Genomic DNA, 13,976 nt, shown 5'->3' on the forward strand with positions numbered 1-13,976 from the left:
ATGGATGATAATATGCTGGTTGAGGAGATGACGGTGGAACAATTTCTAAGTGCATTGAAGGTTGGAATCCAAAAGGGCATTCAAGCATTGGTAAATTTACATGAAGCCCTTAGAATTCCAGAGTGGGCTGAAAATCAAGAACACGAAGTACAGAGCCCAGAGACGATATGTGGGTACAAGCAAGAGAAGGAAGGTGCAGAATTGGTATGCTCATTGACTTTAAAGCGAAATAAGAAAACGACAAAAAGGAGACATAAGAAGAGGGAGAAGATAAGAAGAAAGGGGCAAAGAATTCTGTTTAAAAAGAAGAGAAAGAGGAGAAGGGAAAGACAGGGACGATTTAAGTGGAAGACTAAAAAGGACAAAATGGGTTGGACGAATGCCTGTTTGGAAAAAAACTGAAGAGAGATTGAGAATGAATTACCACCAGTGTAAAGGGAAAAATCATGTAGACATGCTGCTATGGGGAAAAAAGCTACAGATTCATAGAATGCAAATCAAATTATATGAAAATGTTGTAATTTTTTGTTTGTTTCTTTTCTTGGCTTGACTGTGGAAGAAATGGATTGAATAGACTTGTGTATCTTGCTGTGGAAAAATGAATTGAATAGATTAGAGTCGTAATTGGTGAGGACTAGCTGATATGAATTAAAGGGGGATGGCAATATTTAATTTAATTAATGGGAAAAAGCTTATTAAATTTTTGTTTTGCTGGGTCCCTTTTGTCTACATGTCATTGGTGCTTGTCAGTTTTTTCTGTATTTTTCGCTTATTTATTCTAGAAAATGGGTGAATAGGATAAAGTATATAGAAGGTGTTTTGGTAGAAAGGAGAAAGGAGATAATATTAGTAGCAGAGAAGGCATTGTGCTGTATTAAAATGTGTAATTATAATGACAGATCATAAGGGAAATATACGAAGTAGAAAATTTAGGAAATGAATTGAGAATATATTGATTATTGGTGACTTCCGGTCTGTGGCTCGGTGATGGCGGATGCTCTCCCCTATCTCTGGGGAGAAGATCCGCGCTCCAGTGGGAAAAGGAGGGGTGCCGCCTCAAGTGGCACCCCCAGGTGAGCCTTAGTGAAAGGCTCCAAGCCGGGGGCGCTGGGGGAGGCGACCTCTTCAATGGCATAATGCCGGAGAATTGAGGCACTCCTTTTTGCTTCAATCGGTCCTTCCCCTGTGAGGCTCAGTTTTACACTGAGCATAGCTGAAACCGACTGGGACAAGCAGAGAAAGTCAGCGAATTTCAACGAAGCTACAAGAGGTCTGAGTTCATACCGGCAATGAATTGGAGAAGGAGACAAGTGGAAAAGTTTTAAAAGTGAGTTCTCCCGCCCCCCCATGGAATGCGGCATCGAGAGGGAATCCCGGACGTAAACAAACTGAACTGTGCTATATAAATGGAGGGGGGAGGAAAGAAGAGAAGCGATAAAGTGTATAAGAGACTTAACTGCATTTGTGATAGAAAAAAGGCACTCTGTGAAGAAGGGTGAGAGAGGTTCCTCTAGTGTAAACAAAGTTGAAAATGGCCGGCACGCGAGGAAAACTAGGCAAAGTTGTGGGGCGTGGCGGTCAAAGTCCGAGAGTGGAGGAGACAGCCGACGTCTTCTCCATACTATCGGAGCTGCTCAAGCCAATAAACTAAAGACTCGATGATATGAACCATCAAATGACCGCTTCAAACCAGAGCCTGGCAAAGCAGCAACAGCAGATCACCGAGCTATTTAAGAAATCGTCGCAGACAGACGAAAAGCTGAAAGACTGCACACGACACCAAAAGAATCAAAAAGAAGATTGGTCTGTTGGAACAAAGACAAGACTTTCAGGAAAGAAGATTGTTGAACTTACAAATGGAGAATGGAAATAAGAAACTTAGGTTTCAGGGGATAGCTGAAGCGCAAGGAGAAAACTTGAAAGCGATGATGGCAGAGCTTATCGCCCCGGTGGTGGGGGTCTCAACGGCAGAAGTTGAAGCAGAAATTGAGGTGATTTATCGATCATACTCAAAATATATTAAGCGGAATAACCTGCCGGGTGAAATTGTTGTCAAGTTTCTCAGAAGACAGATGAGAGATGACACCCTTAAAGCAACAGCGGCTAGTCCCCTGCAGCTGGGAACTGCAGTCATCAGGGTCCTAAAGGACACTCCGTTTGAAGTTAATCAGAAAAGGAAAGCGTACAAAGACCTGATTTCAACCCTGCAGATCAACCAGATTTCGTATTCTTGGAACTTTCCTGAAGGTGTCGTGTTCAAATATGGAGATAAAAGGGAAAAAATCGACTTGGTTATGAAAGCGGAAGAATGGTTGAAGCGGCACTTCGGATTGAAGGAAGAGGAGCAACAGAAAGGAGGTGGCGGAGCAGGCATTGAAGAAGAGATGGATGACAACCAAGGTGCAGCGGGAGGTGCTTCGGTCAGAGAGACATATGACTTGCGGCATAGAGGACCAAAATAACCCTTTACAATATAGAGACTCGTTAATTATGAAGGTGATGAAAGAGACTCGATGCACACATGTCAAGGTGGATGTAATACTAACATGGACTGACTAATTCTTTAATTCATTGATTTAAATGAAAAGTTATAAGTTCGAATTCTAACTGAATACTAACTGTTAAAGACTTTCCTTCTTGGGGTTTTAGTCATAGTGTGGGTTTAATTTTCTTGTCTTTTTACCCGGGGGTATCTTTTCCCCTTCCCCTTTCTTTTCTGTTAGTCTGTAGGTGTAACAAAAAAGTAATAAAGCTACCCTGTCTTCAGGGGATTAAAAAAAAGGAGAATATATTGATTATTGGTGAAAGATAAATTTATTGATGATTTCTATATTAGAGACGGTTTGAGTACAATCCTGATATGTGTAGGGAGGTAAACAAGGAAATCTTGAAAAAATCATAAAAAATCATAATAATTAAAAATAAGAATAAAAATAAAAATAAATCAAAGTAATACAAGATATATGTCTACTATAGAAAGTGAAGATGTTGCAATTAGTAGGAAGTTTGTTAGCAACCTGTTAGGAGGGAGCAATGAGGAATGTAAAGTGGATGTTATACTTACAGAAATTAGTAACTTATAAAGAAGTGAAGTGAATATTAATAAATAGTATTATAGGACGCGTGTATGAGAAACTCTTATTATTATTATTTAATGACTGATTGGAAGGAAAATCTATGCTGATTTGGTTGATATGTTGCTTCTCAGAATATAGAAAAGGTATAAGAAATTAATTGGATGTGTATTAATAATATGTTTGTGGATATGTGCATGATTGTGAAAACTCAATAAAAATATTATTTTTTAAAAAAAAGAAATGCAACTTTAAACTGTGGGCATCTTTCACATCTGCAGAAACTGACTATGTTGAGGTTAGACAGAGACATGAAAGCAGGCTTCTTTGAGGTTGATAGATTCTGGGTTCGTAGCTGAAGGAAAGGCAGGATAGTATGTAGAAGCTGGTGTCTTTAAGACTGAATATGGGGTGGAGACTTCCATTTTTTGGGGGATGATGAAAATACTGAGATTAGAAACCTAGGCCACTTGGGAGCGAGGTGCTATTGCCTCTACTGAAAGAGGGAGTGCAGAGGATAGAAAAGGGGGGTGGGAGTGGCATACAGGAACACTCAGTATTAACAGAACAGAATGACAGATAATCTGAAGAATGTGCCTGTCTGAATGACAAGTCTGGCTCTTCTGAGGAGGATCCTCAGTCAAAAGAGATGCAGATTTTACTTCAGAAACTGAAGAAGCTGATTGAGCTGTACAGGCTGAAGTTGAAAGCTGATGTTGAAGTCCCACAGTACCACGAGAACTGGGGTATGGAATACTACCTCCAAGACCAACTCTGCCAGTCCCGTCAGGTCTTGACAGACAGTACATTAGCAGTATCCCCAGCCTGTCCATGGAACCCTCAACACAAGGTACGTACAATCAAAATTTGCACATGTCTGAACCCCGAACTGGCAGAATGAAGATGCCAACACCCCCCAGTTCAGGGCTGACTAAAGATCATGTAGCCAGTTGGGGCTAATTGAGACACTTTGATATTTGACACATCCAAATCCTCCAGCCAGATCTCTGTCATATATGCCAGGTCAGCACAGATTTTATTATTTATAATCCTGGCATGACTGAAGTTAGGTGAGGGAACAGAAAGGATATACAATCTCAACAGTCTGATTTTGGGCTTTTTTTCCTTTTGGGTAATTCCCCAACTTTTTTTTTTTTTTTTTTTGCATACCAAGAAATTCCCCCAAGTACATAGAGATCTTTACTTTTTCAGTGAGATGGCCTGCTTTTGCTGCTTTCATGACTGGCATGAGTACCCCTGCTGCTACAGGGCATCATGCTGAATTGGGCCATCCCTCTAACATGGCACATATAAATCACCACTTTCTGGAAAACAAAGTCATATGCACAATACTAAGTTGCCTAGATTATGCTGCAACAGAAGGAAAAAACATGTAACTGGGTCAATAAATGTTAAACTTTTGCACATTGTTGTCACTTTTTGTACCGTAGTTCTCAGTATTTTTGATACAGGGATCCAGAAGTATCCTCGGCAGTGCAAACTTCACTATCGGAAATATGATAGCTATTAACAACTATATTGGTTGCAATGAATAGCTGCACATTCAGGAATATTTTTTACAAACCGATATTCTGTTTTATTGTTTTTATCTTGGTATTGTTAAATAAAGTTAATGGTTGTGTTCATTATACCTGAAATTCGTCAAATAAGCTGCAAAAGGAGACTCCAGGAATAGTTGCTACCCTGAAATGGAAAAGCTCTGATCCCTGTGGAAAAGAAAAACAGTTGTTAGTATGTAATAAGATAGGCAAGAGTCAAGTATATAGTTGCATCCCTTTCGTGTGTAGCAAGACAGGCGAGGGTCAAGTATATAGCTGCATCCCTTTTAATTACTTTGTCAAATGCCTCAGGCTGCAATTACTAAAATTTATTCAAGAGCCAGTAACTAAACTGTCCTGCCTGTTTTTCCTCATGAAGCTCAAGGTACTGTACACAGGGTTCCCAGGAGGTCTCCCATTCAGATACCTCTCAAAACCCCCACAACTTCAATGTGAAGTAGAATCACCAGTCTCAAAAGGAACAATAGATTTAGTACCCAGGGAACAGTGTCATCAAGATTTCTATTCCCATTACTTTCTGTTAAAGAAGAAATGGGGGGGGGGATAACCCATCTTAGCCGTAAGGGATCTGAACAAAATTGTTGTGACAAAAAATTTCAGGATGGGTCTCATTATAGGGTTCCACAGAAGTGGCTATACTACATCCTGTATTACTACATGACTATAAACTCATCTGGCTCCTGGAAATGTACAGGAAAGTCAATCTGAGACTCAACAGAAGTAAGATGAAGTTGCAACTGATAGCACCACCCAATAAAGCTCACCTCTACAAGGCTTTCAACTTGACTCTGAAAAGGTGAGAGCAGCATAGTAAATGCCCAGACAATCCAATGCCAAATATCTGCAGCAGTGGCAAGGCAGCTCTGGACAAATTTCTACTACCAGTGGATATTGGTACAATTTTGATGTGGCTTCCCCATCTTAATGCAGCCTGCTAATTCCGTGCACCTCGGCATTTATGCTTGCCACATGACCACAGAGAAGTCTTTGGACAGAGCTGGCTCTTTGGCTTGGAAACGGAGATGAGCACCGCCCCCTAGAGTCGGATTCGACTGGCTTTTGAGCGAGGGAAACCTTTACCTTTAATCAGATCAAAGACTTCCTGTGCAACCTTGTGAATAGTTACTCCACTCTAAGTCCACTGAAGCCAATAGGTTTAGACTGGAGTAACTCTGCAAAGGATTGCACTCTTTGTTACTAAAACCCTATTTGTAAAAATACTACAGTATGAATGAAGATGCTACTACCCATTGAAATGCCAGTGAAACTTGTTGGTGCACTCCTTTTGCAAAACAGGCTGCCTGTTGTTTGCATCAAGGTCTTTATCACAGACTGAGCAATACTTTGCCGAAATTGATATAGAATGTTTTAGCAACAGTGTTTGCTGTGAAAATTTTGAGCAGTATATATGCAATCAGGAATCTATCCATACTGACAGAGAGCACAAATCACTGGAAATAATTTTTAAGAAGCCATTATTGTCAGCTCCAAAATACCTACAATACAGGCTACTCAGATGTACAATATAAAAAAGGAAAGATAATACACACACACACAAACACGCAGAGTTGATTATTTGTCCAGAGCTGCCTTGCCACAGGAATCGCACAGAGACAGACAAGACATATGAGATACTCTGCTCACTTGATATTCTTTATGTGATATAGTGGCCAAATACTGCTAATAAAATATTAGACCCAATAAGAAATTCTGATGCACATGCAGCATTGCAACCAAGTCAACAGAAGGAGCCACATAACACTCTTAACCTTGGAACAATGTATAGTGGATAGAGAGTTTTGAAGGACTTTAGGTACTCAAGTTTGGCTTTCTTGTACAAAGTATGTATTTTATCTAAAACTTACATATATGCTTAGAGTGAGACCATCTGGATTGTACAGCGTTGTGTTGAGTCTGTGGGCCAAATATGTTCTCATTTTTAACAAGCTTGATGTTTTATTGGTAGCTGAAAAATAGTCAAAACAATCTCTGAGTGGTACTTACATGTTTCCTCAAAGCTTGGGATTCAGTAAAAACTGAATCCTATAAAGTAGGACTGGACTAAGCACAGAGATACAACTTTAAAGGATATACTTCAGTGACATTGGAGCAGTATCACAGACATGGCATCATGAGCTAGAACTTCACAGGCAAAAATGTCTAGACCTTGCTGATAAAGTGCAATGAAAGTGAAAGAGAGTAGAAACATTACTCTGAAATCCTGGTTACTGTTAACCATAGTTAATGGTGATCAAGGTACCAGCTTAATCCTGGTTAAAGCTAGCTGTGGAAGAATTTCCTACATCCCATTTCCTTCACCACCCTTCACCTATGTTATGCTTGCATTAGCCCTTAGAAGTTTCTGAGGATAAAGCTAGCTGTGGAAGAATTTCCTACATCCCATTTCCTTCACCACCCTTCACCTATGTTATGCTTGCATTAGCCCTTAGAAGTTTCTGAGGATAATTGATGTTGTTTGTGTGCAAAGGATTGGACAAAGCTGGGTTTTTTTTAATTTGTGGGGTCTACCATACCTTTCTGTATAAAAATATGTAAGGTGATGTAAGCTTTTCCAAAAACCAATACATTTTCTTTGAATCTGCCCAAATGCAGTAGCACTTGTTTTCTACTTTGGATTTTGGAAACAAGGCAATAGGCGGGCACTGAGGATGGAGATACCTGTGTGTTCCACTTTCAAGTTCAAGACCTCCAATTCAGGGGGAGGGGCAGCAATAGAAACCTTCCTTTCCAGCTGCAGGGCTTGTCAATGGTGTAAAGGCAAAGTAGGTTGTGATTACTTTTTGTGTGTGCTTCTTAACAACTATTTTCCCCCACTTTATTTAATAGAAAGGGAGCAGTAACAATACTTCGAATTAACCAATTCATACAATCTAGTACATATGTTACTACTTCAAAATTTTCCATTATTAAAATACAAGGTGATAAAAGCCGTTGCACACCTTTGTCCTTTGTCGAGAGTTAGCTAGCCTTTTCCCCACCCCACCTTTTTTGTAACTTAAGTTGCGCCAGCTAGCAGCCATGCTAGCTAGAACCCCCCCTTTATTTTAGAAGGGCTCTGCTACAGGTAATTCTCACGCAGCCTTGGCCTAAGAGTATAAAAGAGTGAGGAGATTGTAATTACTTTCTGACAACCTTTTGCACCTGTTAACAGAAGTTCACTGCCCATTTTGGAAATCATGGCAATAGGGCGACGGGCATCCTCTGGCCTCCTCCGGGCCGCAGCCTTTAAACGGGCTGCTTAAGGGAGCTTGAAGCTGGGCAGGCAGGGAGAATTATACTGGGGCTCCCTCACACAGCCCCTTTAAATGGGTTGCGTGAGAGAGTCCAAGACAGCTGGGTCAGCAGGGAAGAGGCTTTTGCCTACCTCTCACCTGCTGCATTTGTTCTTAGACATTAGAGCAAATGAATCAGAGGTGAAGAACATCTCCTTCGATGAAATTGTTCAAGAGAGCAGCTGCAAACCCACCAGTTCAGATCTCCAAGGTGTGGGGGAGCTCCAGGAGCACTGTAAATAGTCATGGAGGTTTTTTGCTCACAATGTGACAGCACCAATAAGCATCCTAAATGGACAGGAATCTGATGGATGCATGAAATACGATTGCCAATCTCCAGATAGCACCTGGATCTCTGTTCCCCTGCTTTCTGCTCTTCACCAACTGTCACGAGCCACCACGAATTGCACCAAAATTCATGGAAGTTCATCATGGTTCTTTAGTTCATGAAACACAAACCAGCCAAAATTTGTGATGAACCTTAGTTCATTAGCCAGTTTGTGCCCATCCCTACTTTCAATGGCTGCTAGCAATGGTGACTGAGAGGAACGTTGCAGAGCTGGAAAAAGTACAGAAGAGGATAATCAAGATGATTAGGGGGTTGGAGAATGTTCCCTATGAGGAAAGGCTGACGAGTCGGGGACTTTTCAGTTTAGAAAACAGATGACCATGGAGGGACATGACAGAGGTCTATAAAATTATGCATGGGGTGGAGACACTTGACACAGAGACATTTTTCTCCCTCTCCCAAAATACTAGAACTTGAGGGCATCCAATGAAACTGATGGGCAGTAGGTTCATGACAGACAAAAGGAAAAGCTACTTTACACAGTGAGTGATTAAAATGTGGATTTTACTGCCAGGGGATGTAGTGTTGGTCACAGGAATATACAGCTTTAAAACAGGATTAGATAGATTCATGGAGGATAAGTCTATCAGTGGCTACTAGGCCTGGTGACTGAGGGGAAACTCCACATTCAGAGGCATTAAACCTCTGAACCCCAGAGCCAGGAGGCAGCATCAGGTGAAAGCCTCAACCTCTGTGCCCTGTTGTTCGCCCTCCAGGAGAACTGGTTGGCCGCTCTGAGAGACAGTGGGAAATGCTGGACTAGATGGACCATTGGTCTGATCCAGCAGGGATCTTCTGATATTCTTATGTTCCTTGAAAGTAATATGATTCGAAAAAGGTTCTGGTTTTTGGTGACTCACAAGTGGGTGCGCTCCATCATTGCTCTGATGTGAGTGGCCCGCAAACGTGCCAATGGGGAGGAGTCCAAGTTGTTCTTGGACCCCTGTGACCCTTTGTAGGAGGGTTGCAGCCTGGGGCGTGAGAGGTGCCCCTCCCAAGGTGGAATGGCGAGGGATTGAGGGGGCACCTCTTTGCCCCAATAGGTCCTCGCGGCACGGAGCCAGCAATGGCACCTAGAGACACACACCGGACCAAGCGTGCAAGAGATCCACCAGGACCAATCTTTCCTACTGCTTAAACAAAAGCAAGTAAGAATCTTTCCTACTGCTTAAACAAAAGCAAGTAATAGTAAACTTACTATTTAGCGAGCTGCCATCTGAACGTTGGGAGTAAAGCCGCCCCAAAGCCCCAAATAAGCGGAAGGGGGGGGGAAATCCCCACGTCCAAAGAACTGAGTTAAAAGCAGGAGGTGGGGCAGCTTGAAAAGAGCGGATGCTGACGGAGTGCAGTGCAGAGTAGCTAGAAAGTGATATTTTCAGACTTTAAGAAACTTTAAGAGACTTTTCAAAACTTCTTACTAACTATTTACAGTGAGCTAAAGGACCAGTAGAAATAGAGCAAAATAGAGACAGGGGGAAACTCAATGTATAACTAAATATACTGAATAAAGTAGACTAGAGTAGTGGAAAGAAAAAGGAAAGAAACCCTGGAAAATAAACGATATAATAAAATAATAATAAAACAGTAACAACAAATAAAGTTCAACAACAGAATTGAAGAAATACATGATACAATCAATAAAAGGGTAAGAAAAGCAAAATAAGAAAATAAATAATTAATTTATTTTAAATATATAGAAAATTTGTAATAACTGTAGATTATACGAATGGCAGCAGGAAGTAGTGGAACCAGTGGACTAAGAAAATCATCTATAAAATCACGAGGCCAGACTAACATCCACAGTCAACTAAAACTTAATACAATGAGTACAATACAAATAAATATGAAAGATCTAAAAAGTTTAATGCAAGAATGTAAAGTGGCAGAGATGAAAACATTTGCTGAAGTGACATTGCCACCCTTAATAAGACAAGAGATGGGACCAATTCAAACTCAGATACAGAACTTCATTCAACAAGCCACTACTGAAACAGAGGAAATAAAAAAAACAGACAAAAGAAAATAAACAAGAAATTCTAAAAATAGCAGTAGCTAACAATAAGATGGAAGAAAGAATGCAAGATATAGAACAGGAAGTCCAAGAAGTCAGAACAAAAACAGATGAGATAGAAGAGGCTCTTATGAGTCTAGAGATGGAAAAGGCCTTTCTAACAACTTCGTGTCAAAATGTGCCTGAAGCTATAGGGAAGAATATAAAGGAAGAGATAATCAAAAATAATTCTGAACAATTGAATGTACGAACTGAAGAAGAAATAGAAAAAGAAATAGATCAAGTATACAGAAAAAATAGCTCATGTGCCAGAAAACATAAAACACCTAGAGAAATATATATAAAATTTATAAGGAGAAATATGACGGATAAAATTTTGAAAGAATCAAATACAACTAAAGTAATGATACAGGACTCCGAAATAAAATTTCTAAAGGAAATACCATGGAGAATCCGGGAGAAAAGACACAATTACACAACATTAACAAAATTATTAAGAGAAAATGATATTCAATACAGATGGCTGGTCCCTGAAGGATTATTATTCATGTACAAGGGAAGAAGGCAGAGAATAGATTCAATTTTCAAATTGGAAGATTTCCTAGAAAGAAATGGAGAAAACTTGGGTTGGCAGAGTGAAGAGGGATCCGAAAGGGGAGAAGAAGATTCTAGAAAAGCAGAAAAAGAGAAAAAAGAAAGAAAAAGAAGAGGGAAAAGAACATATTTTACACCCTCACAGATGTTCAGTAGATATCAATATAGAGCAAAAGAACAAGAAAAAGGAAATAAACAATAGGATGGGAAATCAAAGGAAATTTAAAGTACTATCTGTAAATGTCAACGGCTTAAACAGTCAGACAAAACGAAGAAGAATTTTTCATCAATTAAACAAAATACAGTCAGAAATAACATGCATACAAGAAACTCATATAAAAAAACAAGATCAGAAATACTTAGAAAATAAGAAATTGGGCAAACTTTTTGCAGCTTCACACACACTAAAAAAAAGAGGTGTAGCGACATATGTTAGAGATCATTTAAATACAGAAATGATATATGCATCAGAAGATGGGAGAATATTAGCCACCATGATTACAAGACAACAGAAGAAATCTTTGATAATAAATATCTACGCACCAAACCAAAATCAGGAACAATTTTTTAAAAGTCTAAGAAATCTGCTAATACCTTATAATACAATAGAAAAATATATAATTGGAGATTTTAATGCAGTAGTTGATGGGAAAAAGGATAGGAGAACACAAGCTGCACATAGAAGAAAAGGAAATAAATTACCAAAAGAATGTTTAGAATTGATAGAAGAACATAGCATGGTGGATGCGTGGAAAGTGAGAAACAAAGAGAAAAGTGATTATACATTCTATTCGGCCAGACACAACTCTTGGTCACGGATTGATATGGTTTGGATGTCTACTATAATAATTCCAGAAATAATAGAAGTAGAAATACTACCCAATACGTTCGCAGACCACAGCCCATTAATGCTAACATTAAGAGATAAGCAGCGTAAGACAAGATGGAGAATAAATAAAAATTTAATAAAAGATAAGGAATTTGACAAAAAAATGGAAGAAGAAATCAAACTAAGAGACGAAATAAGAAAAGATCTTCTTAATTGGAAAGACCTCCAGATATCACTAATGGGAAGGATAGCAACAATTAAAATGAATATTCTTCCCCGTTTTCTATTTTTGGCACAAAATCTACCAATACTGAAAAGAAACCTATATTTTACAGAATTAGAAAAAAATCACAAGGAAATTTATCTGGTACCCAAAAAGAGCACAAATTAAATTAAAGATATTACAGGATAAAAAAGAAAGAGGAGGTTTGGGTTTTCCAAACTGGCATCTTTATTATCAAGCAGCTACTATGGGTTGGTATTGGATACAACTAGAAAATTGGAGAATTCTACGCCTAGAAGGTCATGACCTTTACATGGGTTGTCATGTGTACCTATGGTATGAAAAAGATAACATCCGTGCTAATTTTTACAACCATATTATAAGAACAGCACTAGTAAGAATATGGAAGGAAATAAAAGATAACCGGCGCTTGGCCTTCCTTATAGTCCAACTCTCGCAGCCATACATGACTACTGGGAATACCATTGCTTTGACCATGCGGACTTTTGTTGGCAGGGTGATGTCTCTACTTTTTATCATGCTGTTTAGGTTCACCATCGCTTTCCTCCCAAGGAGCAGGCGTCTTACAGATCTTGGTCTTAATATATGGATATACTACAGACAAAGAATTTTAAGTATACTTGTGATATGGTTTATACATTTAGTTAAGTGTCAATTGTCACAGTATTTTTGCTTCACTTTGCAGCCAGGAATAACAGGCACAGAAAATGGTAAGTAGCACGTTCTTCCGGGGATCTCCTTCGGGGGCCTCCAGGTGTTCCTACAGGGCTCCTCTGGGGTCCTACAGGGCCTTCAGAAGACTCCTCCAAAGTTCCTCAAAAGGGGCTTCTCCAGGGGCTTGAAAAGGTACAAAAGGTATGAGGCAGCTCCTCTTCATGGACGGATGAGGTGGCATGTCAAGTCGCTCATAAATTGCTAGTAAATTGCTAGTTTAAAAAACCCCTTGAAATGGGAGCTCGCACTCAATGCTCCCACCACAGCACCATTTTGGTTGGGCCTCTGAGAAGGCCTCAGTATTTTCTTTCTTACTGTTCCCTCAGTTAACTTGTATGCTGCTGTCAGAAGCCCATTTGAATATTCAGAATCTTGTGGCCAACCCAGTTACTGTTTTATAGCAGGTGGGGGGCGCCTATCTATCTACTAAATACTCAAAACCCTCTTGAGAATGCCAGAAGCTTTGATAGACCTTGGGGGGGGACCCTGGAGCCCCTTGGGTTTCCAGCCAAGTTTGTTCTAATGCCCTGAGAACTTTAGGGAAGAGTATGAGGATCATATCTTGAGGAAACAACCAGTTCTAGCTCTGTGGTCCCTCTACCCTGATTAGGTTGCCAGACCCCCTCGGTTGAGGCAGGAGTTCCCCACCACCAGGCCCCACCACCCTGATGCCAATCAGCTGGCCAGCAGGGGTGACTTATCTGGGAAAAGAGTGAGGCCCAGTTGATGTTGCAGTCACTTTTTATGTGTCTCAGAAGAGATGTCATCATGTCAATTACATTGGGGCAATGCTCCGGTATTTGGGCAAAAACTCTTATGGTAGAAGCCAAATTTACCATAGAGTTTTTGCCCAAATACCAGAGTATTGCCCTGACATCGCTACATGATGATGTCACGTCCGGGCCACATCAGAAGTAAAATCACTGCAACATCGACTGGGCCTCCCTCTCTCTCCTACTAAGTCCCCCCCCCATCCCCTGCCAGTTGCTAGGAGGGACCTAGCAACCCTAACCTTGATTCCTCCTCTTTTGGGGCAAGAACATTTTATCTAACCATTCTGAGTTTGCTGAAAAATAATCCATCAAAGGAGTAAGGTAAACAGCATTCTGCCTTCTCTGCCATTTGATGGTGGTCTCAGACTGAGTGCCTTGAGACAGCCCTGAAGGGTAATGGTATAATGGCATGCACAGTAGGACAGAAAGGTATCAGAGTCAAAGAAAGAGCCCTTATGCTGCTATTTGGTCTGCTTGCTAGAATAAAGAAGAAGAGATTGGATTTATACCCCCCC

The 13,976-nt window shown here is 40.2% G+C and overlaps 1 protein-coding gene across 1 annotated transcript in view; it reads right to left on the reverse strand.

Annotated features, from left to right (window-relative positions):
• Nucleotides 1–4,720: 4,720 nt before the first annotated feature.
• The window catches only part of LOC107123759 (cation channel sperm-associated protein subunit beta-like), a 96,818-nt gene continuing 87,562 nt past the window's right edge, over nt 4,721–13,976 (reverse strand). The window contains exons 22-23 of the mRNA XM_015427105.1: nt 6,520–6,620; nt 4,721–4,801 (exon numbers count right to left, since the gene is read on the reverse strand). Of these exons, the coding sequence (XP_015282591.1) occupies nt 4,721–4,801; nt 6,520–6,620 (182 nt within the window). The remainder of the gene's footprint in view (nt 4,802–6,519; nt 6,621–13,976) is intronic.

Source organism: Gekko japonicus, unplaced genomic scaffold, assembly GCF_001447785.1.
Source record: "Gekko japonicus isolate JY-2015 unplaced genomic scaffold, Gekko_japonicus_V1.1 scaffold256, whole genome shotgun sequence".
In the NCBI taxonomy this organism is placed as follows: domain Eukaryota; kingdom Metazoa; phylum Chordata; class Lepidosauria; order Squamata; family Gekkonidae; genus Gekko; species Gekko japonicus.